The sequence below is a fragment of the Harpia harpyja genome, chromosome 9 (genome assembly GCF_026419915.1).
Source record: "Harpia harpyja isolate bHarHar1 chromosome 9, bHarHar1 primary haplotype, whole genome shotgun sequence".
NCBI lineage: Eukaryota > Metazoa > Chordata > Aves > Accipitriformes > Accipitridae > Harpia > Harpia harpyja.
In genome coordinates, this window is record NC_068948.1 from 22,034,690 (window position 1) to 22,060,827 (window position 26,138).

General features: G+C 42.0%; 1 protein-coding gene across 1 annotated transcript in view; it reads left to right on the plus strand.

Annotated features, from left to right (window-relative positions):
- The window catches only part of GLG1 (golgi glycoprotein 1), an 86,586-nt gene that overhangs the window by 31,778 nt on the left and 28,670 nt on the right, over nucleotides 1-26,138 (plus strand). Inside the window, exons 2-6 of the mRNA XM_052795983.1 lie at nucleotides 10,293-10,325; nucleotides 13,080-13,166; nucleotides 17,144-17,359; nucleotides 24,911-25,114; nucleotides 25,770-25,841. Of these exons, the coding sequence (XP_052651943.1) occupies nucleotides 10,293-10,325; nucleotides 13,080-13,166; nucleotides 17,144-17,359; nucleotides 24,911-25,114; nucleotides 25,770-25,841 (612 nt within the window). The remainder of the gene's footprint in view (nucleotides 1-10,292; nucleotides 10,326-13,079; nucleotides 13,167-17,143; nucleotides 17,360-24,910; nucleotides 25,115-25,769; nucleotides 25,842-26,138) is intronic.

Sequence of the window (26,138 nt, forward strand, 5' to 3'; positions counted from 1 at the left end):
ACAAAAGAGATACTGAATATCGTGTGGGAATTGAGGAGGATGTAACCCACGTTGAAAGCTAAAATAGTCCTTTTCTTGTAACAGCAAGGGACTAGTGCTGGGTGTTGTGCAAGAACTTTTATAGGCCTGTTTATCCATGTGTAACATCCAGCACTTTTTGGAAGTACTAATGTTAAATGTAATTGTGTCTCTCTTGCTTTGATCTGAAATACTGACAGCTGTAATAGAGGTAACTCCAGGTCTATTTTGTCTCTATCCTTAAAAAATTGGGGCAGGTTGGGGGGAAGAGTAGGGCTCTTGCCACTGTCTTGAAGGAAGGAGGGAAGACTTAAAAATAAAATTATTATTCTTGTGGTTTGTGGTTAAGGCTGAAGCAGCTTCTTTGAGGTATTTGATTTTTATTGCCTCTAAATAGAATAGCTGGCAGGAGTTAAAAATAGCTGAGTCTGCTTCCCACCTGTTTGGATGCTCGTCTTGTTTTGTTTCAGAGGTGGAATGTGTGAATGTAAATCATCAGGATTAAAGCAGTGCTGCTCGTGCCCCTGAACGATGGGCACGAGTTGCTTATTGCGCCTTGGTGAGGATAGGCACCCTGATGTGACATGTGTGCCTTGTTGAAAGAGCAGGAGGAAAATGCTCCTGGGGAAGGATCTTTGGGAGCACTGTATGGCTTTCAGTGTGGAAAATTGGAGTCATGAGCCCACATGTTGAATAACAAAGACAAATATGAATATTGGCTGGTTGAGTGTTGAGAGCATTGTTCTCTGTTTATGCTGAATGGAGCAAGAGCCCTTGGTGGGGGAGCCTGCTAATGATTAGAGATACTATCCAGTACATGAGCAATGGTAGTGTAATGAAGCTGCCTGCAAGTGGGGAATGTCAGAGCTTGATTGCTTTGCTTTGCAGTGTAACACTTCATTAAGTTGTGGTAGTGGGGACATGAGTAAGCAGTGTTTGCTCTGAAACCTGCACTTGAGTGCTGTGCTGCTTGTATAGAATCATAGAATCATTTCGGTTGGAAAAGACCTTCAAGATCATCGAGTCCAACCATTAACCATGCCCCCTAAACCATGCCCTGGAGTACCCTGTCCACTCGCTTTTTGAATACCTCCAGGTTTGAATAACTCCTGGGCAGCCCATTCCAATGTTTGACAACCCTCTCAATAAAAAAATTTTTCCTAATATCTAACCTAAATCTCCCTTGCCTCAACTTGAGGCCATTTCCTCTTGTCCTATCTCCAGACACCTGACAGAAGAGACCAACACCCACCTCACTACAACCCCCTTTCAGGTAGTTGTAGAGAGCGATAAGGTCTCCCCTCAGCCTCCTCTTTTCTAGACTGAACAGCCCCAGATCCCTCAGCCGCTCCTCATAAGACTTGTGCTCAAGGCCCCTCACCAACTTGGTTGCCCTTCTCTGGACATGCTCAAGCAGCTCAATGTCTTTCCTGTAGTGAGGGGCCCAAAACTGAACACAGTACTCGAGGTGCGGCCTCACCAGTGCCAAGTACAGGGGAACAACCACCTCCCTGTTCCTGCTGGCCACACTGTTCCTGATACAGGCTAGGATGCGATTGGCCTTCTTGGCCACCTGGGCACACTGCTGGCTCATATTCAGCCAGCTGTCAACCAGCATGCCCAGGTCTTTCTCTGCCAGGCAGCTTTCCAGCCACTCTTCCCCAAGCCTGGAGCGCTGCATGGGGTTGCCGTGATCGAAGTGCAGGACCCGGCACCTGGCCTTGTTGAACTTCATACAATTGGCCTCAGCCCATTGATCCAGCCTGTCCAGATCCCTCTGTAGAGCCTCCCTACCCTCAAGCAGATCGACCCTGCCTCCCAACTTGGTGTCGTCTGCAAACTTGCTGAGGGTGCACTCAATCCCCTCATCCAAATCATCAATAAAGATATTAAACGGAACAGGGCCCAACACCGAGCCCTGGGGAACACCACTTGTGACCTGCCGCCAACTGGATTTCACCCTATTCACCACTACCCTCTGGGCTCGGCCATCCAGCCAGTTTTTCACCCAGTGAATAGTGCACTTATCCAGGCCACGAGACGCCAGCTTCTCAAGGAGTATGCCATGAGAGACAGTGTCAAAGGCCTTGCTGAAGTCTAGGAAAATAACATCGACAGCCTTTCCCTCATCCACTAGGCGGGTCACCTGGTCATAGAAGGAGATCAGGTTGGTCAAGCAGGACCTGCCTTTCGTAAACCCATGCTGACTGGGCCTGATCCCCCTCTTATCCTGGAGTTGCCATGTGAGTGCTTTCAAAACAAACCGTTCCATAATCTTTCCCGGTACCGAGGTCAGGCTGACAGGCCTGTAGTTCCCCAGATCCTCCCTCCAACCCTTCTTATAAATGGGAGTCACATTGGCAAGCCTCCAGTCCTCTGGGACCTCCCCTGCTGACCAGGAACACTGATAGATGATAGAGAGTGGCTTGGCAAGGACCTCAGCCAGTTCGCTCAGTACTCTTGGATGGATCCCATCAGGTCCCATAGATTTGTGAGTGTCCAGATGGCGTAGCAGGTCCCTAACTAATTCCTCCTGGATTAAGGGGGCTATGTTCTGCTCTTCATCCTTACCTTCCAGCTCATGGGGTGGAGTACCCTGAGGATGACTGGACTCACTATTAAAGACTGAGGCAAAGAAGGCATTAAGTGCCTCGGCCTTTTCCTCATCACTGGTTGCTACGTTCCCTTCTGTATCCATTAAAGGATAGATATTCTCCTTGGGATTCTTTTTACTGTTAACATATTTGTAAAAACATTTTTTGTTGTCCCTTACGATAGTGGCCAGATTTAGTTCTGGCTGAGCTTTCGCCTTTCTAATTTTCTCTCTGTATGATCTAACAAGATCTCTGTACTCCTCCCAAGTTGCCCTGGGATGCAGAGCTTTTGGTATGAACTTTTTCTTAGCTTCTGTAAAAAGCTAATTTAGAAAGGATTTCTCTAGTTACAGGCCATGTGCATCCAAAACATTATCCTCTGAGGAGCAAAGCATGGTTAGGACAACATGCTCCTCTTAGGAGACAGGGGCTCTACCACACCATGCACAGCAACCTTTTATTTTGTGTAAAACTGAATCTTGCTTGTGAACTCTTAATGGCTTTTTGGAAGCTTTCTGTAAAGTTAGGCTCAACCTGGGGTACTACAGAGTACGTACAGTCAAAAGATGTGAAGTCTCTGTATTGAGAATAAGTGATGAAATTTGACTTATTAAGAGATGATGAATGTCTTTGATAAAAGCTTTTTCATTAGCTGTTGTGCTGGAATTATTTGTCAGGGCCTCCTTTCCTTTCTTCACTCATTTCTCCTCTGCATTCACCAGCAGATGCTGTGCAGTACTGCCGAAACCCATGCTATCAATTTTGCCTCTCTACTGGAATACTCTTCAGTTGTTCTGGGATGTTTCTGGTTGGGGTTAAGGTGTCCAGGAAGGTAGTTTGAGAGTTAGGTTGTCTCAGTGTAGCTTAAATAGATGGATGGGCTGGCTGATGCTGCAGGTGGAGATGTCACTGTGCTTTCCCAGTCATCTAACTGGTGCTGCTGGGACTTGTCCATGAGCTCGTTGGTACTAGCCTGGCAGAAAACTCTAAACCAGCAATCAGCTTTTTCTGTTGATTTGCTGAGTTTTGGACTCTGCCATGAGCTGGACCCAGTGGCAGGGGGTGAGGAAGATGGCAGCCTCCCTGCCACCTTGATCGGTGGGATATCAGGTCAGTTAAGCAGTCTGCTGTGGTTTCACCTGGCTCTTTCTAACAGTCCTCCTTTCCTCCTCTCTTGTGACACTACCAGCGTCCTTGCATGCCTTTTGGTCTTTTAAGTTTTTGCCAGTGTTGTGAGAGAGCCTTCCAGGAGGAAATTTTTCTTTTTTTTCTTTTTTCTTTTTCTTTTCTCTTTTTTTTTTTTTTTTTTTCCTGAAACGTCCTGGCTGGATCTGCAGCTTGGTGTCGATGCTGTGCTTAGTAGCAGAGCTCTGCTGTGGAGGTGTGTTGTGGGAAACATTATATCTGGTAGCAGCACTGCCAAACTTCTGTGGCAAACACATAATTTCAGGGTCTGTCTTGCTCCACAACACATCAGGACTGGCTGGAAAGCCTCCAAGAGGAGGAAGAGAAGGGACTAAGGGAAGAACAAACAGAAACATCTGGGACAAATTTGCTTTGATTGTGCCAACATGCTCTGATGTGTGTGGATCAGCATTGAAATGAGAAAGGTCCCTGCTAAGTGGGCTTAGGGGCTTGAGAGTCCCCCATGCAGGGAGACTGAAGCAGCAGGGACAAGAATAGCTTGTGCAAGTGGGCTGTTTCACACAGACTGTGGCACTTTCAGCACGGAGCAGCTGTGCAGGCTCCAAGCACCCAGCTTGCAGCTTTGCACAGGAACAGCCAGCTAGGAGTAAGTGTTCTGCCGGTAAGAAATAACCAGCAAAGGTATTTGGCTGCTTAGGTGAATGGAATCTGTGTTTCCTTTAATTGCACCATGCTCTGTGGTCACTTTCGATGCATCAGAATTAAAACTTGAGTGTTTTCTGTCATTTTACTGCTATGGTGTTTGGACAGGGAGGAATCTCTGCTCTGGAGGAAAGGCATGCAGCCTGCTAAAGACTTTGTTTTGTGTCAAGCAAATATGAAAGAAGCAAAACATGACAATAACTAAAATTCTACTGACTTCTTAGCAAAGCTACATAGGAAAGGGTAAGACTTGCTGAACTATCTTGGTGTTTGAAGCAGATACCAAACATTGGATCCTCAAAGTGTGAGTGGACAAGGCCCACTTCATTCTTGGCTCCTTTTGTGCTGGCTGCCGGGCCAGAAGGGGACACAACATGTTGTGCTGGTGTTTTATGATCTTGCTTTGTGATATCTTTTCTGAATGAGCATACTTGTCTTAATGGTGTCATACCTATAGAGGATATAAAATGTCAGCACAGGTGGAAAAGTTTGTGGAATCTAGAATTCAGTTAAAACAGTGAAAAACACAGTTGCAGAATTTGTTATTTGGGTGATTTGCTACTTGTGCTTTGTGTGTGCAGGGTGGCTAAAGAAATTGCTGCTGGTCCTGATAATTTGACTTTCATATGCAAAGTTCTGTGTATGTTTTGGAGGTGGTTGTTAGGTGTTTGTGTATAACTTGTATTATTAATTTTGCATAAACTAGGAGTGCCTAACCTATGTGGAAATAATTATTCGGTCAAGTGATTTGCAGCATTGCAGACTTTGGTGCTCTGTTTTTAAGTGGGGAAAAAATAATTTATGTGAATTAAGCAAAGTATAGGGAAGCTAGGAGCTTGATAACTTTGGTGCGTGATATATGCACAGTACCATGCTTCAAACAGGCTTTTTTCAAAGCATGAATGATTAAGTGTAGAGTTTTTTTGCTGATATGACAACACTGGGTGTTTTTAGTACTAACAGTTCACTGGCACTAGAGAATATTTCAAGCTCAGCTTAACGAGTTTAACTTTTATTGCTCACTAAATGTGTAATTACATTAGGAAGTCTTCTCATCTGTTTTGAACTTAAATTATCACTGGTTTTAACTTTTCTATCACACATGATTCTTTCAGGATTGCAGGATGTGTGAAAACGGTTTACTGTAGCCATATGCTTGTTGGCACAGAACTCCAGGATGTTTCAGTAGGTTTGAAGCATGGGTGGTTGTGTGATGTGTGGTTTTTCTTATTTTATAAAAGCTGTGTTGATTCTTGCCTAGTCTATTGTATCTGTTCTTGTTTCCACAGATTCTTCTGCAGAATCACTTCTAGTGGTTGCCTTGGGAAGGGATCAGGTTTGCAGGAGGGTGGCTCCCCCAGATCTCTCCTTGATCTCTACCTTGCATCTAGCCTGTGCTGTTTTCTGGTGTTATAAATCTAGCTAGCTTGTTACGTGCGGATTCAATCGCTTTATTGCAAGTTTGCTGTCCTGGCTGGGTATGTTTGGTGCAAAGGGATTGCTGTTATCTGTGGGAAGGACGCAGCTAAGAAGTAAATTTTCCCTTTGTCAGGTTGATAGCCTCCTTGTTAGAAGCTCCTGGGACAGCAGGCCTGCTCTACTACTTCTCTACAGATATTAGTGAGAAATGTGTTTGTTTAGGTCAGAGTGGAAAACTTCAACACTGCGGCTGGGAACTATGAGCTGCCTGTACTGCACGTCCATATGCACTGTGCTCTGTATTATATCGTATGTGTGACAGTGCAATGAACTGGGGAACACCTGCAGTCTGGCTGGACTTCTGCCTACCCTCTCTTTCATGGGAAGGCAGCTGCTTTAATTAACATCCTTTCCTAATTGACCATATGGTCTTTTTGCAATCTGTTCCTGAATTTAGGGGGAGAACATCTACTGGGTTCCTCCCATCCACAAGCCAATTGCCATTTTATTTTGCTGGTTTACTCCATGCTGGTTCTTGGTGGTTTTTGCTTGAGCAGGTCCAAAGTCTGTTGACTTCAATGGCTGAAGATTATCCATAGTTAGTATTTGAGGTGTGCCTGGTCCTTCCTTTTCAGCAAGTGCACTGCTACTCTTGCCGTAAAAGAATAGTGGAAATATCTGCTGTCATCCCCTGTTCTTCTCTAAGGAGGATTTAAAATCTGGGAATAAAGGCACTTGTGTAGTTGACTTCACACTCTTCTATTTGTGTGACATTTGCAAGGGAGCAAAGGAAAGGAAGGTCAAGTAGCTGCTGGTGATGACAATAGTCCCTGCAGAGACTTCTCCCAAGATCTTGAGTTTCATCCACAGTTATTGATTAGGATTCTTACCTTGCTTTTCAAAATCCAATGGTGTGAATTATTTTTTTAGGATGTGATGAAATAAGACCAAATCAAGTCTCTTTTGTATACACAGCCGAAAGGGGCTCTGACTCAAGCTGTGGGGGTGGCAGTAATTGCACCCCAGGTGGCGTGCTCTTCACTAGATGGTGATGCATGACACTGGTTCATGATACAGCTATGGCTAGATAAGCATTGCTGGGAACCAGCATGTTGATGGTCCCTTTCTGAAGCTAAAACACCAACGCCTTGTGCCTCCTTGAGCCTGGGTAGTGGTGGTGGGTTGCTCGTTTGCTGTACAGTTTTGACCTAGTTTTATACTGCTGCTGAAGCAGAGTGACTTAGAAAGGGATGGCTGTCATGGCTTGTTTCAGTGAGTTGAGATCTTGTGGATGAGAAAAGGCACTTTTAAACACAGCAGTGTTGATGACCTCATAGTCTGGTGGTGATATGACTTCATACAAACCTTTGAATTTCTCTGTAACAAAGTTCACAATACTAATGCAGTATGATTTGTGTCTGTTGTATGTGGCTGAATGGAAGGAAATGCTTTTTTTTCTCTTCAGGTTTTCTTATAGCTGGTACTTGTTCTAAACTCTGCTTTTACTGAGAGGTAGGAAGTGGTGTTCATACTCTGGAATGTGAGTGTTAGTGTGCGAAGGAGTTTGGAGAGCTTTTTAGAGAACTGCAAAGGGAGGCAATATAGTCCCACTGATGCTGCTAAACAGCAAAAGCTTCTGTAAGCCCAGAGGCACATGTACTTTCTGTGAAGTCTGTTTTTAATCCTTCAATTAGGAGATGTAAGAGGAGTCCTTCTCCCTCACTAATCGGTGGAAGGTCCTCCCTGCCATCAGCTTCCTCTCCTAAAGTGCCTCAACTAGTGTGCAGTGCTGGTCTGGGCTGCTCTCCTCCTTCCTCCTGCCCCCGGGGTTTCTGAGCATCCACGTTCCCCAAGCTCACCATGTGGGAATGACACAATGCAGCTTTTCTTGCTCCTTAACTTTTCTTAGTGGTAATTTGAAACTTACCTTTTTTTCATGACTCTTACTACAGAAGCATATTGTTCTGAAACTGCTCGTTTGTAAGGTTTCTTGGGTAGATGTAGTAGATAGAGGGCCACAGGCTGTCTCCTTAGAAAGGCAGAAATGATGTGGGTTGTGCTACGGAGATTTTTCTTTCCCTTTGTCAAACGCAGCCCTTCAGTTTATCAGACACAAGATAAAAAGGATTACTTTTTTCCTTTTGCTTCACTTAAATCGGGAGAAGGTCAGCATTGCCACTGAACCCACCTCTCCTACACTTGCAATGGAAAGAGGGAAGAAGGATCACAGCTTTTAGCTAGCAAGTGGTCATCTTGTTCCGCATTTAAAGGTTTATTGGCTAGATCTTATGCTTTTGCATATTTAAGTACTGAACTGTGAATGTATGCAGTACTAAAGCTTAGTTAAGGTCCCATTTAACTTCCATTACTCTTTTCAGAAGAATAAGGCTTGATTTCTCAGAGCTGAGGTTTGCAGAGCACAGGGAAGGCTGGTATTTCAATGTGTGGTATTTTAACGTTGTGTATTTCAAGAAAATCTTGTTTAAGCTTCCCAAGTCAGTGAGAACCAGCCTGTTATCTTCTTGGGCTCATATTTCCAGAAAAACTGAGCTTTAATCTTTGGTGGATGTGAAGCAAAGGTTACTACATTGGAGGTTGCAAAAATAACTGAAGCAACCAAGAAGGGTTTTGGGAGAGTGCTCTCTGGCCCTTACAAATTCTTCTGCTTGCATGTGTGTTAGTAAGTCCTGTCCTCTAGAGGAGAATTACAGTGCTAGCCTATATATTTTTATAAAGAAACTATCCTTGACTAAAAGACTGAGACAGCAACTTCAGTGGAAGACATTTTGCCTCTCAGCTTTTGGAGTTAGCTTAGTCTAAAACCTCTGTCTGTTGCTGAATGATTAGCATGGATGCAGAAAATTAAGGAAGAACCACATTGTAAGTCATAATAGTGTTGGTCTTAGAGGCTGCTTTAAAATAGTGTAATTTGGATGTCATCTTAGTTTTCAGTTGTGAGGATCAGTTCTGCAGTCTGAGGATAATGAACAGGCAACTATTAGCCTTTTAAAAAAAATATCCTAATTTTCAAATTTATGATTACTTCGGGAGATACGGTTTTAGGTGGTGGCAGTCTGACCAAACTGCAATTAATTACTGTGATCCTTCAGGTACTGTTTTGTTTTATATGTTCTAAGTGGAGAGGTAATTTCTGCCACTTCCTGCTATACAAAATAGAAGTGCTTCAGTTAATAATGGCTGTAATTAAGGACTTGGAAGTGTTTCCTATGCTCTCTTTTTCCCCATAAACTTGTGTTTGTGCTCTCCAAAGCGGCAATGGTGGAAGTGTTGGCGTAACACGTGCAGAGGCAAATGCTTGCACTAAAAAAAAAACTCTTTGGGATGTAGGCTGCTTACTTCCAAAACTGATGAAATGCTCCTTCTCTTATGTCAAATATCTGAGGTCTAATGTGCTAGTGTCAATGATGTGTTTAAGCTTTGAGTGGTTTTGAGTGTCTGTGGCTCTTAGAGCATGTCTGGCATCTTAAATATCAGTGGAAGCAGAGACTTTGTGAGTCAAGGTTGATTTTTCTGTGGGTATGATGGGCAGGTGATTTTGTCCTGCGTTTGTGCTGTTCTGTATGGAGATTAGATATGGATTTGTATGATTAACTTTTTTCAAGGTGTTCTCCATTGTGAGAGCTACTCAGGCTGGAAGGAGGACAGGACGGTTTGCAGCTGGAGTTCTTTCCAAAGGGGCTCCCTGTGGAACACGGGTGTTTCGAACACGCTAACTAGTGTCTGGTGGAGGCTGTGCATTAGGACTTGTCAGTTGGATTGTCATGAGGACATACCAATACCTTCATTACCATTAAATACAGAATATAGTGAACATTTTGAAATTATGTATGAATATTGGATGTTACCAGTTTCTCACGGTTGAAGGTGTGAATCTGAGGACTGCTTTGGACAGGCCCCTTTATGTACAGCTGAAAGAAAAGATGTTGCTGCTTAAATGGGCAATATGAACACTTCAGTCTGGGGGAGGGAAGCGAGTCCTACCTTTCTCCTTCAGTTGTATGCATGAAACTTATTTTTTTTTAAAACTCTATTACCACATCTTTGTTTTCCCACAGGTGCTTTTTTGCCTTCTCAGTTTGGGCAATTGGGCCAAACACAAGTGCATTCATTATGTTTTTGCAGTGTCTACATATATGCTGCTACTCTTGTGCCATTTATATTCTGTAGAGTTACGACAGCATTGTGTCTAAAGTACCTGTTATTTCAATCTTTTTGGTACTTAGATATCATCACTCCTTTTATGCAGCTTTTAAAATTTCCTATTGCTTATGTGAAATTGTTTCTTAAATGAAAACGAGTTGACAGTATGTTAGTTTCTATAAGTTTATGCTCTTCTGTATGTTAAATGCATCACATCAGTAGTGAACTGATGCTCCTTTTTTCTCCTTTCAGCCAGATAATGAAATCTCTTCAGACTGCAATCATGTAAGTACTGCTTTGTTTTATTCAGTCTCTAGCTATGGCATTTGCACCTTATATCCCTTATCAGCCTTAGGTATTTTGCATAGTTTGGTAGTTTGCAAAAGACATTGATCAGGACACATTTGGGTTTTGGTACTGGCCTGTGGAGGAAGAACGCAAGGTAACTTCTTTAACCCAGTATAGCCACTATGGTCTTACTGGAGACTTCAGAGTAGAACATATTTAAGAGCTTTATAAACTGCACTGCTGTGTCAGAGAAGGATAGCAGACGTCTTTCCTATTTTATAGTTGGGGGGTGGTTCCTGTGAGTTACTGGGAGCAATATGATGTGCTCCTTTTGGGAAAGATGTGAGCAGTACTGAATTTAAACTCTTAATTTCAGCTGTTGAAGCCTTCTGTATTACTTTCACAGCTGCTAAATTCTTAGACTTGCTTGGAAAATGCTGTGGGGATGTGATATTTAGAGGCAGTTTGAACCACTTGGCTGGTTTTAGAACAGATTCCCTCTCAGCACTGTGTTTAACAGTGAGCAAACTGTTAGCTAGTTTTCAGGCTGTCAAGCTGACTCTTCAAATCCTGAGACTTTAAAAAAAAAAAAAAAATCAGAGCTAAGGTTGGTATTAGGTTTCCTTTGGCTTCTCTCATTTGCATTCTGTTAGAATACACCATATCAAAATCCTTAATTGTTTGGTTAGCCCTAGACACAGACAAGTGCGTGCCTCAATGACGGTCTTGGCTTCAGATGCTTGAGAAGCGTATTTTGGTTTATTATTGGAAGATATATTCCAGAAATGAAACTCAGCCATGCTGTACAACTAGTAATTTATGACTGCGTTTATAAATTAACCTTTAGCACTATGCTGCCTGACTTCATGGCAGCTGTAATTCTCTGTTGTGCAGGGTTGGATCAGATGAAGGGCACGTCATGTTTCTGTTTAAGTCCTTTTTTGAAAAAGAAAAAACTTCAGTAATTAAAACATATCTGCCTGATACTTAAATATGCCAACAGAAATTACCTGAATGAAGAACAACTTGAGAATTCCAGAAATCAAACTTGGACCTTTTCTCTTCTTGATTAAATGACAGCGTGTCTGCCACAAGGCAGATGTCAGGCTGCTGTGGATTATAGAAGCCTTTCAGGAGTAGGAGGTGTGGACAAAATCTCATTTTCCCAGGCAGAAATTGAAGAGGAGTGATCAAAAGCTAGACCATGGAGAGGTGTCTCATGTCCAAATGTTTTCTTTGCCTCTCTCTGCAGTCTTTGGTAGTACAACTGCTGATAATCTCCTGGGAAAATACTGCCTAGTGCTAAAATCTGGATTTTTATGTTGCAAGTTTAACCTTCCTTCCATCTGTGGGAAGGCTCCTTTGGAGAGCATCTCATTTTGAGACTCTCTGAAGTTCGAGATTACAAATGCAGAGGTGTATTCTTATGGTGTTGGACTCATTCTTGTCCTTCCGATCCTAGCTGGGAGAGGTCTACAGGACTTTGTGTGAGGACAGGTTCCCTGTTTATTCACTTTTGTCTGTTAAACCTGTATATTTACAACTTCTTCCTCCCTCTGAAATACCCTAGGATCCTATCATCTCCTTTTTTAACTTTTCATAACTCCATGATATGAGGTGTGGAAGACAGTGCAGCTGTGCTGATTCCATTTTTAGTTCTGTATGTGTGCTTCCACCCTCTTGGAGATGATGTAAAACTGCTTTCCTTGTGTAGGAGCATGTTTTTGTGCGTTCTTAGCATTTTGTGCACAATTTAAACAGTTTGGTCAAACTTTATTTTGAAGTTTATCTTTTTGATATTAATTTGATTTTGTCACAAAGGCAGAGTATTTTAAATAAATTTTTAACACTATTTAATCTTTATGTTAATGAAAAATGTTAAAATGCAACTGAAGTTCCTAGAGAAAAGCAGATAAGCTAATAGAGCTTTTCTCAGGCAACATCTTGGCTATTAATTTGCTGAGGTTTTGCTATCTTACCCTGTGTTTTTACTTCATGGTGCCTCAGGAGGTCATCTGGGATGTGTATATATCTGCAGAGTGTGACTTGCCCAAGACTGATTCTTGCACACAATGACCAAATGCATCTAGGCTCCTATGTGAGCTAATCTCTGGCTCCTAGAAGAACAGTCACCCTTACTGAGGCGTTTTGCAGTCTAACCTCTAATGTATCGTTGTGCTTAGCAAGAGAGAGAACCTTCTATAGGTTTGAAATATATCTGCATCCAAAAAGTTGATTGCAGTGCCTCACAGAAGGAAGTGAATAAGGGACCTAGCTGCATTGTCCTACTTCCTTTTTTGCTAGGCTTTTATTAGGTTTTCAGCATGAAACCTGCTCATATTGAGGACTCCATTTTTGTTAGCTCGTTTGCATCCTGCAGACAAGTCATGGCACAGAAAGGTGTGGTGGGCTAAAGACACTGCTAAATATGCAGCAGGTAGCAAGTTACAGCTTTCGTTGTTTTATCCTTTCAGTTATGAAATTGTCTTCATTAGACATATTTCCTTTTAATGAGTCAGCTCATGACCTTATGGAGAGATTTTTTAACAGTCTGAATTTGTTCAGGATGAGAAAATTATTGCAGAAATGAAGGGACAAAATTGTCAAGGAGACTTTGCATTGATTGTTGCGTTGTAGAAGGATGATGATACAGATTAGGAATAAATGATGTTTCATTCTTTTCTGAAGCAAAATATGTCATTCTTCATGGGAAGCTCTTAAACCCCCTTTCTATAAATTCTCTCTCTATAGCTGTTGTGGAACTACAAGTTGAACCTGACTACAGATCCGAAGTTTGAATCCGTGGCCAGAGAAGTCTGCAAGTCCACTATTGCAGAGGTAAGCCAGAAGAAAGGCATGGCTGCTATTGTGGCACTAAGCTTTTTTTCATTTCTCTGTGATAGTGAATTAGTGTGCGAATAATGTTTTGGGTTTGGGGAAGCTCTAGTCTTACATGCCAAATTATTAGGTGTAATTAATTCGATCTCCTTGTGGAAAAAACCAGTTACGTTAGTGGTACCAGACAAAGGGGTGGGGGAAAGAAATGATAAACTAACAACCTGTCAGCTCTTACCTGACCTTTTGTCAGAAATCTGTTGTGGATTGGATTTGTCCCCTCTTTATCAAGTGTTGGAGAATTGTAGCAGTGTTGGTGTAGTGGGGGTTCCACTGAATTTAGCGTAAGGCTGGTTTTGGATTGTGTTTTGCTAGCAGAGAGGATAAGTACATAGACATCAAATGATGAATCAGCTTTTTTTTTCTTTGTGGCTCAAAGTTTAATTACTCCAAGGAGTAATTAGTTCTGTTAGGAACTTCATCTTTTTAGGTTGCACTAGGAGCTAGTCCTCTGTGTCTCAAGCATCAACACACCTTAGTCCAGCTTCAAAGATTACTTGATTAATCATTTCTTTCCTTGTGCTCATGCTAGAGCTCTTGAGGCTATGCACTCAACCACGCAGGAGCTGACTGAGCTGAGTTTTTTTACCTTTGGTTGGGGTAGTTTTCAGCTAGACTTAAGGGAAGCACTGCAACCAAGGCTCTTTACAGCAGTACAGGCTTCAGCTGACTTAATTCAGTCATTAAACCATGCTCTGAAAAACACCCTTTGAATATCCACCAGAATAATTTTGCCTACCCATAAACTTGCCTTTTAAAAAAAATTCAGTTTGCTCTAGATATTGGCCTCTTTGTGACTTTCAAAGTAGGTTTTCTTGAAAGACAATCAGTTGCATGAATAGCAAATTGTCTCTCCAACCCCAGTTTGAGTTGACAGTTTGTTTTCCGTAGGTCTAGTTTTCAGTGGTGCAGACTTGCTTATTGCATGAGGAATATGTCAGTGCATGTTTGAGTGGTTCCCCAAGTCCTCACGTTTTGATGGACTACGTGGATCCCCGTTCTTTACAAAGTTTTCATTTGAGAGGAACACACAAAGATCTGGGAAATTGAGGATGTCAACAGCAGCCTGGCTCCAAAAGTTTGGGAATTAATAATGTAGTTGAGGGGTACTCGATTGCTTTTTCTTCATGGCCTGCCAGGGTTCTGCTTCCCCTTCTCAGCACCAGCTGAGTTGTGGTAAGAATAGCATTAGTGGGAAACTATTGTTTAGTATAAGGACAGATCAAGAAAACAGTTAATACAAGAAGGCTAGAATATTAAACAATGGAAGGAAAACAGCTTGCATCAAAGGGTTACATTGTGTTTGGAGTTCAATAACTCCCAAAAGCAAACACTGTGAAATCTGTCAAATCTCACTTTTTGCAGTCATAGGGTAGATTATATTTTTCTGTTTTACGTCATATAGCTGCTGCAGAATTTTTATGACCAAGGCATTCTTGAAAATGCTCTTTTAACAGTCTGTTTAGTTACCACTTTTGTACAGTGACAGTCTGGCATTGTTGTAAATGATGCCCTCTAAATCTGGGATATGATGTAGAAAAGCAGTGGGAAGAGCATAGCTTTTTAGCTGTACATTAACCACCAGTGTTTCTCTTACAATTGTGGTGAATGAGAACATGAACTGCTGGTATTCTGCTGTTTGGTGAGTGGTTTTTATTTAAAGAAGAAAAAATATTGCATAAGTAACAATAATCTCATGTGTTTCATCTTCTGATACTTAATACTGAGGCAGGTGCATAAACTATTGACTAATTTTTAAAAGTACTTGCAAAACACTCTTTAAAACCAACGTATGTAGTGGGAATATACTGCTGACATGCAGTATTAGCCTATTAATATTTTTCTTTTAATTCACAGTAACAGTTTTCGTGCTGGTGACTGAGCTCTGATTTTAAGTATTGCTTTGTATTAAGAGCAAAATACAACTAGAAGAGTAATTTCTAGTAAAAGTCATTTGGGAGTTGGTGACTGTCCCAACCGGGTACATTCTGAAAAGTCCACCTTTAATTTTATCAGCTAGATATAGATATAAATACCAACTTTTTTCTCAACTGTTGTGATTTTGTAAGTTCTGGTGATAGTTTTAATCTAGAATTATAGTTGGCTACCACATAATGGTGGTTGTTTCAGAAGTAGCCAGGCAATAACATGATTGCTGGGTCTTTTATGCAGTCTGCTGGCTCAGGCCGTGGAGCTCTGGGGCTGTTTCCAAAGCCAGGCTCTTCCAAAACCAGCATGTTGCTGTTGTGTGCTGGTTTGGCTCGTGGTACTTGAGCTGCAGTAGAGCCAAACTGAATATGCAGCTTTCTCAGAGAAAGCTTGCTCAACCCTCTCCCTTTCACCCTGCAATGAATCATACGTGCTCTCACTTCAGAAAGTATTTTATGCCTTATCTATAACAATTACATTAACCTTAGTAACTATGTTTTTCCAATAGCTATGTAGATTAAATACAAAATGTTCTACTAGCCTACATCTGCCTTCACATAATGGTGTTTAAAATGTTGCATGTTTTATTTGTTATGTAGAAAGCAATGGCCTCATAAGCTGAGGCAGAGATATGTTTTATTCATCTAGTCTGACCTGTATGAGTCTGTCACAGGATGCCCTGAGCTAATTCTTGTTTGAATTAGAATATATCTTTCTAGAGATGGCTCTCCCTTTTTTTAAAATCTCCAGTATAAAAATTCCAACTTGGTATTTGAGAACCGATAAAATGGTTCCCTGCCTGTTCCCTTAGCACTGCCCCCCTTGCTTGGTATCTGAACCTGCTTGGATTATTGATTGCCATGGATCTCCCTTTAGATTGATGAGCCCTTCAGTATTTGTACAGGAACAAAGCTTTGATGTAACTGAGTTAACCCATGTATCTATTGCTTGAAAAACTGTCACCACTGAACTTTAGTGTCTGGCTGTCAAGCATGCTTTCTGCATCATTATGGCTGCAATTTACAGCATACTCCTGAACAGGGGACACAAGAACTGGGCAAGTATTTCAACACAGGCTTCCTAGGGTTAAAAAGAGTCTGTGTAATCTCGATGCTCCTTGGAGGAAGGGATTGCACTGCTCCTATTGCAAGATTCCTCGGGGATCATCCTTAAGTGATAAGTAACCACGTTTTCCACTTCCTTTGGAAAGATGCTGTCAAAACTGTCTGCATCTTTTGCTTCCAAAGATGATGGTTTTGGCCTTACTGACTGATTCCCTGAGCAGTGCAGGCTGCGATTTATATTGGAGACCTGTCTGTTCATGTACACTGCTTTTCCAATCCTTGCACAGCTTTCAGCTTTTGTTAGCCGTGATTTTTATTTTTTTTTAGACCGCTGAGTAAAATGGTTTAGTACCAACAATCAGTTCCTATAAGAGCCTGATAAAAATGAATTTGATGAGGATTTTCCTTTATAGTAATTTTCAGCTTCCAGCAAGTTATAAACAGTTCAATAAATATGGTGTTGACTTTTTAATCAGTCTCACTTCTAGCCAAAATGTTATATTGTACAAGGTCAGGTCACTAATGGGGGTCCAAGTATGATTTAGCGATGTTGTAGTATGCTCAGCTTTCTAAATAAAGGTTTGTCAAACTAGCATTTTTTTCCTACAAATCCACTTGATTGCAGGGGTTCAATGTGATTATTATGAAAGATGATTATTGAGCAAGAGGGTTTATAATCCTCAAGGTCGCTGCATTTGCTTTCTTCAGATACTGGCACACATGAGGTATTTCTCACTTCTGAAATATTCTCAAGTATTCTGACTTGTTGAAAATCAAACTAAAGCCTAGAGGGTTTCTTTGCCAGCAGATTTTGAAGCTGCAGATCCAAGTTTCTTGGATGTTGGTGGTTTGTTTTTTTTTAAAAAAAGGTTAAATTCAGTAGCTGCAGCCACTCTATTTTTATTTTTTTTTCTTTTTTCTAAATAGATCAAGGAGTGTGCAGATGAACCAGCTGGTAAAGGCTTCTTGGTGTCATGTTTGGTGGATCACAGAGGCAACATCACTGAATACCAGTGCCATCAGTATATCACTAAAATGACAGCCATTATCTTCAGTGATTATCGGTTGATCTGTGGCTTCATGGATGACTGCAAGGCTGACATCAATCTCCTGAAATGTGGCAGCATTCGACCTGGAGAAAAGGTATCCAGAGAACATGTAGATTGTCAATAGGCTTGTAAAAGTCATTCACGTAAGGAAACTTATGTGGAGACTCTGCGATAGTAGTATTGTCTTACTTGCAACTGAGCAAATAGATGTATTACCTCATCTGTCTGAAAAGGGTGATGTTCTGATTCTGTATAGTTCCTCTTTAATAAATATGCATTTGTTCCTCTATGAGGGACTGCTATTCAGAGATGACTTTCATTTGTCTTTCCTTACCGCACTACAGGTGATCTGGTAGGTAGTTGTCTTTTTGATCACGCTCTGTCAGGCTTGACTCGATATGATGAACCCGAACAATAGATTTAAGCAGACCTATTGCTAGGCTTATTTCACAGTCTGGTCAGGTCTGATGCAAGAAGGTTATCAAGGTGATGTGGCCTGTGCTATAATCCTTTCTGTTTTCTCAGGCTGTAGTTGATAGACTGGATCAAGAGCTTATATCTGTTGCCTCCCCTTTCCCCTGCCCACCCGAAAAACAGTTGAAGGGCACGTATTACCTAGTGTCATATTTTAGTAGTAGAGACTTAAACACTGTACTGCTTTTACTAAATCAGTGTTCTTTTGCCATATGCGACTTAAGCGGAGGTTGATGCAAAGAGCAGTTTGTGGTGACTAGATGTAGGGTTATTTTCAAGGCACTGTCTTTCCCTGTCTACTTCAGCATAACTAATGCAGGCAGCAATTATGTAGTGTGGCAGGAATGAGTGGCTTTTACAGTAAGTTTTTATGTTTAGGGACAGAGTTAAAATTAGCCTATCAACTTTTTACAGTGCTTTTTAAATTATAGGTCTTACACTTTAACAATTAGTCTCTTAAATCAGCTATTAATGAGGAGGTAAAAAGATTTAACAAAAAATATACACTTTTCTGGTTAAAAAAAGTTTTCCTAGTTGTTTGAGATGTTAGCTGCTGTAAGCAGCTTCACATCCGTAGTGTGTTAAATTGAAGTGCTAATGTATTCCAGAAGGCTTAGCTGGACAACAGAAAGCACAAAAATAAGTACTTGCTTTAAAGAACAATAGCAGCTGTAGAAGTGGGAGGAACTTCCAGGCACCACAGGTTTGGACTAGTAACAGCTGAGTAACTTGCTTTCTCCATGAAGTAAGGGGTCTCCTAATCCTGGCCTGGAGGACCTCAAGAAATAAGAAATTGCTTTTAACAATCAGTATAGAATCAGAAGTGTAATATGGGAGTCCTGGGTGTCAGGTCTACATATTACCTGTGGCCTGACCAAATTAAAATAAATTAAAATACTTACGGTAGCACTGAAGGGTGCAGTAGCCTGGATTTCATGAGTCTAAGCCAAATCTCATCTAGTAGAAGTGAAACCAGTGCTGGTAGGCTTGTGTTTGTAACCACATAACCCACCGTGTTGGTCACAGAAGTTAAGGCGGGTGAAGGGTGAGATGGCCGTGGGGACTAAGGTCACAAGGCATCTAGGAGAGGGAAACAAATGCAACCTTTGGGTCACCAAGTTTCTGTGGGATAGCAAAGCGAGTCACTAACCAACCTTTTATGGGGGTTAGTGTGGTTTGTGCATATTCCTCACTTTCTTGGTACCCAACCCAGAATATTTTGCCTTGGTTTGTGAAAGCGTTGCAGCCTGTCATATGATGTCTTTTGTTATGCTGTCATCCTTGGCACTTAAAGCAATTGAAGTATTTATACTGCTATGGAAACAGCTATAAATGGCTATGCAAGCATTTCTTTTGTTGATGTTCTGTTCAATCCCTTTTCTGCTTTGGAGAAATCTCATCTAATTTACTCCCGTCAGATGCTGGTTGAGGTTTTATTTCCATGCTGTAGCTTCTGAGAGTTGCCTGTAGAGAAGCAGTCATTACCCTTTTGTGTGACTGAATGTAACTGTGAATTTCATAAACAGGACCTGGACACCTAAGGAGGAAGATGGGGGAAGAGATTCATCTGTCTCTTTTTTTTTTTTTTTTTTTTTTTTTTTTTTAATGGAAATAAGCACTGCTAGACCACTAACTCCATCCACATTAGGTGGCTAGTAGATTGCAATATGATAGCTTCATCATAGTAACTGGGATAAACTGGCATTTTTAACTGTAAAAGGCACTTTAATAGGTATTCTGGAATTACCCTGCCTCTTGAAGCCCCTCTGCTAGCTAACTGTTTTCCTTTTCTATACTTCCTTTTTTTGTTTTAGCTTGCTTTCTACTTGCTAATTGAATTCTGTTCCTGCTGTGTTTGTTGCTTCTGATGTGGTACTTTCTGTGCTTTCTTTTCCGTGTTTCTTGTTGGTTTTCTACTCTGTAAGAGCAATAAAGTACAGCTTAGAAGTCTCAGTCTGACTGTAGACTTCGTTTTGCTGGATATAGCAGAAAGGCCGTAGATGTGTCATTTGAAAGCATTAAGTTTTGTAATATGCCTGTGTTGTGGAATTGTTTGTGGGTTTTTTTTTCCTTCCAGTTAATGGAGAAATATTTAATAGTAGTTTCAATCACCTTTCCAGTTGACTGTTGTGCTTTATAGTGAATTTGGTCTCCTGGTGTTTAAAGCTTGCTTTGTCTTCATGCAATAGGGATCTAATTTGAAATTGAAATTGGTAATTGCAATGGAGTTTTTGTTCTTGGGCTGCCTATCAGAATGAGCTGCTTTACTGATCCTGGTAATGTCCAGGATTATATCAAACTAGTGGGTAGTGTATAGTTGCCCAGGTGCTGGATTTAGCCATGATGTCCAAACTGGAGTTGATTATTTGCCATAATGAAGGCTGCATAAGTGTCAGTTGCACATCTGTTGTAGTACTTTACCAGATAATAGTATTTTTCAGATTTCTAAAAAAAGACACATTAGGAGACCATTGTTTTCTTGATTTCCCCCCCACCCCTAAGTGCTTCAAGTACAGTTGCTCTCACTTTTTGCCTGGTTTCATAGAAGTACTGGACACAGAGGAGAAATGAGTCTAAATGGGAAGAGATGAAGACATTCAGCTCAGTCTTTGTTTACTGAATATAGTATTATAGCAGTGTACTATCAACTGAAGTACTAGCTAACCTAAGAGCTGTCCCTGTAGCCCTGGTCTGGGTTAGCCAGGTGGAGTCCCAAACTGGAACTCGTGACACATCTGCTGGGTGGTTTTCTGTAGCCTGACTGCTCTGGCTCCAGCAAGTCAGCACAGCCGTTCAGTGCAAGGTGCTGTGCTGATAAGACAGGTTATGTTTTACCCTTCTGCCTGCTGCTCCCTTCTACTCTTGACTCTTTTCTGGTCACCTTTCTAGCTTCTCTCTGCAAGTCTGCAGCTAGAACAGTCATGAACTTGAGGCATGTCAGGTTTCAGACAGAATAAAGTCTTTTCCTGTGGAACTTCTGAAAATGACAAAAAAATAAACAAGAATTGCAAAGCCTAAACTATAGTTGGGGGTGTGTGTGAATCTGTTGGAAAATTAATAGTAAGAACAAGGTTTTTAAAATTGTCTGGGCCTAAACCCATGTGCCTGGAGTTTGAATTTTGGTCATGGGAATTAAAATCTCCCAAAGCATTGTGCTGAAGAGGGTTTGCTTGGGCAAATTTAGAACTTAGTTCCATTTCTCTGTGGCTCAAAGTGCTGTAGGACAGTACTGGAAAGCTGCTTGTATCCTTTGTGGATCTATATGTATCCTTTCATAAAACTATGTAGAGTTTCAAGGCACTCCAGACTAGATAATTATCTCGTATGTTTAACAGCTCTTTGCAACTTTAAGTTAAAATTCTCCATTTAAGATTGATAGTGGTGGTGAAGCAACAATTCCAAAAAAACATGTGTGGTTTTGTGATGGGTTAACCCTGGCTGGACGCCAGGTGCCCACCAATGCCGTTCTATCACTCACTCCCCCTCCTTCTCAGCTGGACAGGGGAGAGAAAATATAACAGAGCTTGTGGGTCGAGATAAGGACAGGAGAGATCACTCACCAATTACCGTCAGGGGCAAAACAGACTCAGTTTGGGGAAAATGAACTCAATTTATTATAAATCAACCAGAGTAGGGTAATGAGAAATAAAACCAAATCTCAGAACACCTTCCCTCCCCCCCTCCCTTTTTCCTGGGCACAACTTCACTCCCAGACTCTCTACCAACCCCCCAGCGGCACAGGGGGACGGGGATGGGGTTTAAGGTCAGTTCATCACACGTTATTTTCTGCCGCTTCATCCTCCTCAGGGGGAGGACTCATCACACTCTTCCCCCGCTCCAGCATGGGGTCCCACCCATGGGAGACAGTCCTCCACGAACTTCTCCAACGTGGGTCCTTCCCACGGGCTGCAGTTCTTCATGAACTGCTCCAGCATGGGTCCTTTCCACGGTGTGTAGTCCTTCAGGCACAGACTGCTCCAGCGTGGGTCCCCCACGGGGTCACAAGTCCTGCCAGAAAACCTGCTCCGTGGGCTCCTCTCTCCACAGATCCGCAGGTCCTGCCAGGAGCCTGCTCCAGTGCGGGGTTCCCACGGGGTCACAGCCTCCTTTGGGAACCCACCTGCTCCGGCGTGGGGTCCTCCACGGGCTGCAGGTGGATATCTGCTCCACTGTGGACCAGCGCGGGGTTCCCACAGGTGTGTTATCAACACCTTTCTAGCTACTGATGCAGAGCACAGTGCTATGAGGGCTGCTATGGGGAGTATTAACTCCATCTCAGCCAGACCCAATACAGGTTTTTAGATTTAATCTCTTGTATTTCAGTGTGTTGCAATGGAGGAATGAGGCCTAGAATCTTGTCAGCCCCTACAGCAATTCTGGGGCATCCTGACTTGTGGAATACACTTAAAGGTCTTCAACTCTTAAGGTAGAGGCTTTCTGACAACGGGGCGCTGGATAGAGGAAAAGCTTTGGGATTCATTCTACAGCAGAGCTGCAGCAGGCATTTATACCCTTTTATGCACCAGGCAGCCAGTGCTGTAGCAGGACCAGGAGAGCTCATGCTGTGGGATGCCAACCCTCAGCTTTGGTGCCTCTGAAGCTGAGCTGGTCCTGCAGGACTGGTGGCATGTGGAGTGCAGGTGGGAGCAGGCAGCTCTGTGTGGCAGAGTGCCGCAAAGTGATGCAGGGTACCACAAGTGTGTGTCAAAGCTGCCCTGCCACCCTTCTTAGGATGAGCCTGTCAAACTTTTGATGGCCAGCTGCTTTAGAAAAAGGTGGTTGAGTCCAGCCATACACACATTTGTCTTCCCCTCCAGTCTGCAGTAAGAGACTGTACAATCTTAAATACAGTAGGTGTTAGCTTATAATTAAAGCCTTGTAAAACTGTGATCAGTTATCCTGTGCTTCAGTATGGTGACAAGCATACATCCTGATCTGGATTTTTATACACCTTTTGATCTATGGAACAGATATGGTAAGCTGATGGTCTTTTACCTTGCCAGGAGCTTGTACTCTCTGCTTAGTGAAGTTTGCTCAGGCTAGGCATTTAAGTACGAACAGGGAGCAGGAACACTAATGGCACCACAAGAAGGCATGTGAATGCTGGAGGTGGGGAAAAGAGCAGGACTGCATCTATCAGGAGCTAGCTGTGCTGACTTGCGTGTGTTTCCATTTCTGTTAAGTCTGATATGTTTTAAAATTGCTCTAATACAGGGCAGCAGACAGCACCACAAGATGATCTACCCAAATGTAAAAATTGTATTTGCGAAGTAATGCAATAAGTTAGTCATTTCATGTTATGTCCCTGAAATGCAACAGTAAACATTCAGTATCCAGCATATGGAAATCCACTTTCACTAGGCTATCAAAAATAGGTTCACTTTCATATATAGCATGACTCTGGCCAGGAATCTAGACCCATGCTTCAAGAAACCAGGAAACTTCTGATTTTCCTACCAGGAAAACTTGTTTTGTGCTGCCTTTGCTGGCTTGCAAGGGGAGGCTGCAGGTAAGTGAGAGTAATCTTGGCCTGCCTTGCCTCCCAGCTGCAACCTCACCTAGGCTGGAACAAAAAACTGCCAGAGGAGCTTAAAATGGTTGTTCTCAATCATTTATGCTTGCCAGCTCCTCAGTTGTAATTACTGCCTATGACTGACCACAAGGATTTGTGGAACAGTGTGTGTGTTTGGTGTGGTTATGGATAAATGACAATTTTAAGTAATGTGGTGAATGTACTGCTAACTAGTATTCCTCAGATCCCTTTTGGGTTCAGTCCTAAAGGGACTGTTAATATATAATTATATTTTTTCAAAGATGCTGATACCTGGCCAGCATGTGGAGTTGGCCAGTTCCCACTCAAAGAAAAGAGCAAACCAAAATACGGAGTTTTAGGGTGTGTGGGTTTGGGTTTTTTTGCTTTTTTTAAGGGGAAAACTACTTTTAGCCCTTTTAAACTGATGATACTTCTGGGTTGTGTTTATGACTTTAATTGGCCAGTTCTGCTTGTGCTCCAAGTGTAGCAGAGTTAAAACAGGAATGAAAGGCTGCCTGCCTGAGGAAACACGTCAGAACAAAAAGATTTGCAAGAGTTGCATGGCTTTGAATAGTCACGGTCATGTTTTAGCGAGACTGCTTTCTTACTCATGCTGTTGCAACAGCAATGGATGAATCTACTTGGCAAGAGTGGGCTGAAGGGATAGCTCCTAAATGGTTACTGCAAATGTCAGGTTGATGTATGCAAATAAAATATTCATGGCTTGTTGTATACTCCAGATAGTCTGATATAAATTTAGTAGCAATATTCTCTCACAGCAGAGCAGCATAAATTAAGGTGGTCTTCACAGGAGAGACTTACAGAAGCCTTGAGAGATCTGTTCCAGAAGAGTTCTTGTTTATTAGAGAAATTCGAGGTATAGAGGGGGTATGGTTCCCTTTCTAAACATGTAAAAAGGATGTAGGAAACTAAACAGAGCCTTGCCTTGCCTCTTCTGGGCTTTCATACAAAGCACAGGCTCTCTGGCAGTCGCTGGTCATAGCCTAAAGTCGTCTTCAGGCTTGCGGGACAGTGGCTGTGGTGTACAGTATTGGGCCAGAACTGCTTTGTCCGAGACTTTGTCTATTCTTGAATGCTTTGAATTTTTTTAGCACCTTAATGGAGGAATTAGCATTGAGAAGCCTACATTGGTCAAAGCTCCTTTGTGGCCTTTTTAGCATCACTAATTATCACCACCCAAACTGAAGGCCTGTCTCAGCAGGGAGGAACTATGATTTTTCTCTCCCCCAAGTATGTTCTTAATGTGATGCTGGTGCCTGCTGTTGCCATGGTGCAAAGAGAGTTATGTCAGATTAAAGATAATTTGGCCATTTTGGTAAACTGCTCTGAGCAGTGTGACTAAGTAGCGATAATCTCATTAAGTCATGTTAAAACAAACCCAGAGTGTTGGAGGAGGGGATTTCACCGTGGCCATCAGCAGGATGGTGATGTATAAAGTGTGTGGATAGTACAGATATTAACTGTTGCCTCCTATGAATGCAAATGCAGTTTAGGCTGAACTTTTGGAAGTCTCTGTGTAGACAGCTTGTCACTTAATTTATGCGGTGCTTATCCAGATTCACAGACCACTTGATTACATAAGTGGTTGGTTACAGATGTCTTGCTCTTCTCACGTAGGATGCCCACTCGCAAGGAGAGGTGGTGGCATGCCTGGAAAAAGGCCTGGTAAAAGAGGCAGAGGAGACTGATCCTCGAATTCAGGTTTCTGATCAGTGTAAGAAAGCAATTCTTCGTGTAGCTGAACTCTCTTCGGATGACTTCCACTTGGACCGTCATCTCTACTTTGCATGCCGAGATGATAGAGAACGATTTTGTGAAAATGTGAGTAGTTTCCTCTTGCATGTTTTTCTACAGTAGTTGGTTAAAAAAACCCACAAAACCCCATTGGAAAGAAGGAGTGGAATGGTAGAGTGGAGCCTGAGCAAGATCATGTAATACTGAAAATAGACACCTTGTAGCTGTCATTTTGCAATAAATCTGGTATTAAATTCACTCACCCAACAAACAAGCGTTATTTCCAGTGGGTTAATGAACTGAATTGGCATAAATGGTTTAATGGCCATCAGAGCTGGTGTGACAGGGAGTGGAATGACTCAAATGGGGAGGAGGCAACAAAGGTAAGTGACTGCTGCCTTCTGCAGCGGTAAGCTGTTGCACGAGGTAAACCTGGTCTGACTACTTGCAGCATTCCTTATCTCTCAGGAGATGAGCTGGAAGGCTGCATTGTTCAGTCTGAATTAGCTTGTATCAGCTGAGTGTCTTCTCACTAAAAGGATGATGAACATGACCAGATTTTTTTTTAATGCAATAAAATTTAAAAGACTTTTATAGTATAGAAGCTATCACTGTCATTCGAAATATTAAAGTTAATATATTTCTAGTTTAAAAAATAAATCTCTTTAGGTGTAATTTAGCCTGCTCGTTAAGCATTACAAGTCTTATCTTTAATGGTAAATGTTACTGTTCTGTTTCACAGACTCAGGCTGGGGAAGGCCGAGTCTACAAGTGCCTCTTTAATCACAAGTTTGAAGAATCAATGAGTGAAAAGGTAGGTATCTGTCTCAGTGAGACAAATCCTTAATGCAGAAATCATCAGATCATTCATCAGTCCAGGCTACATTATTCTTTTCCAGTGTTGAGGAAATTCCATCATCTATGTGGTCAGATAACCGGCTGCTTTAACAGATGCTTTTACTTTGATATGTTTGTGTTTCCAGCTACGTGCTGATGGATTGAATTAATTGTACTCAAGTTACAGCCTTTGAAGTTAAGGATTTAAATAAATCAAAGCTTTTGGGTGGGTAATTTGGGAAGGTAGACATGGAGCTCGAGTGGTAGCACTGTG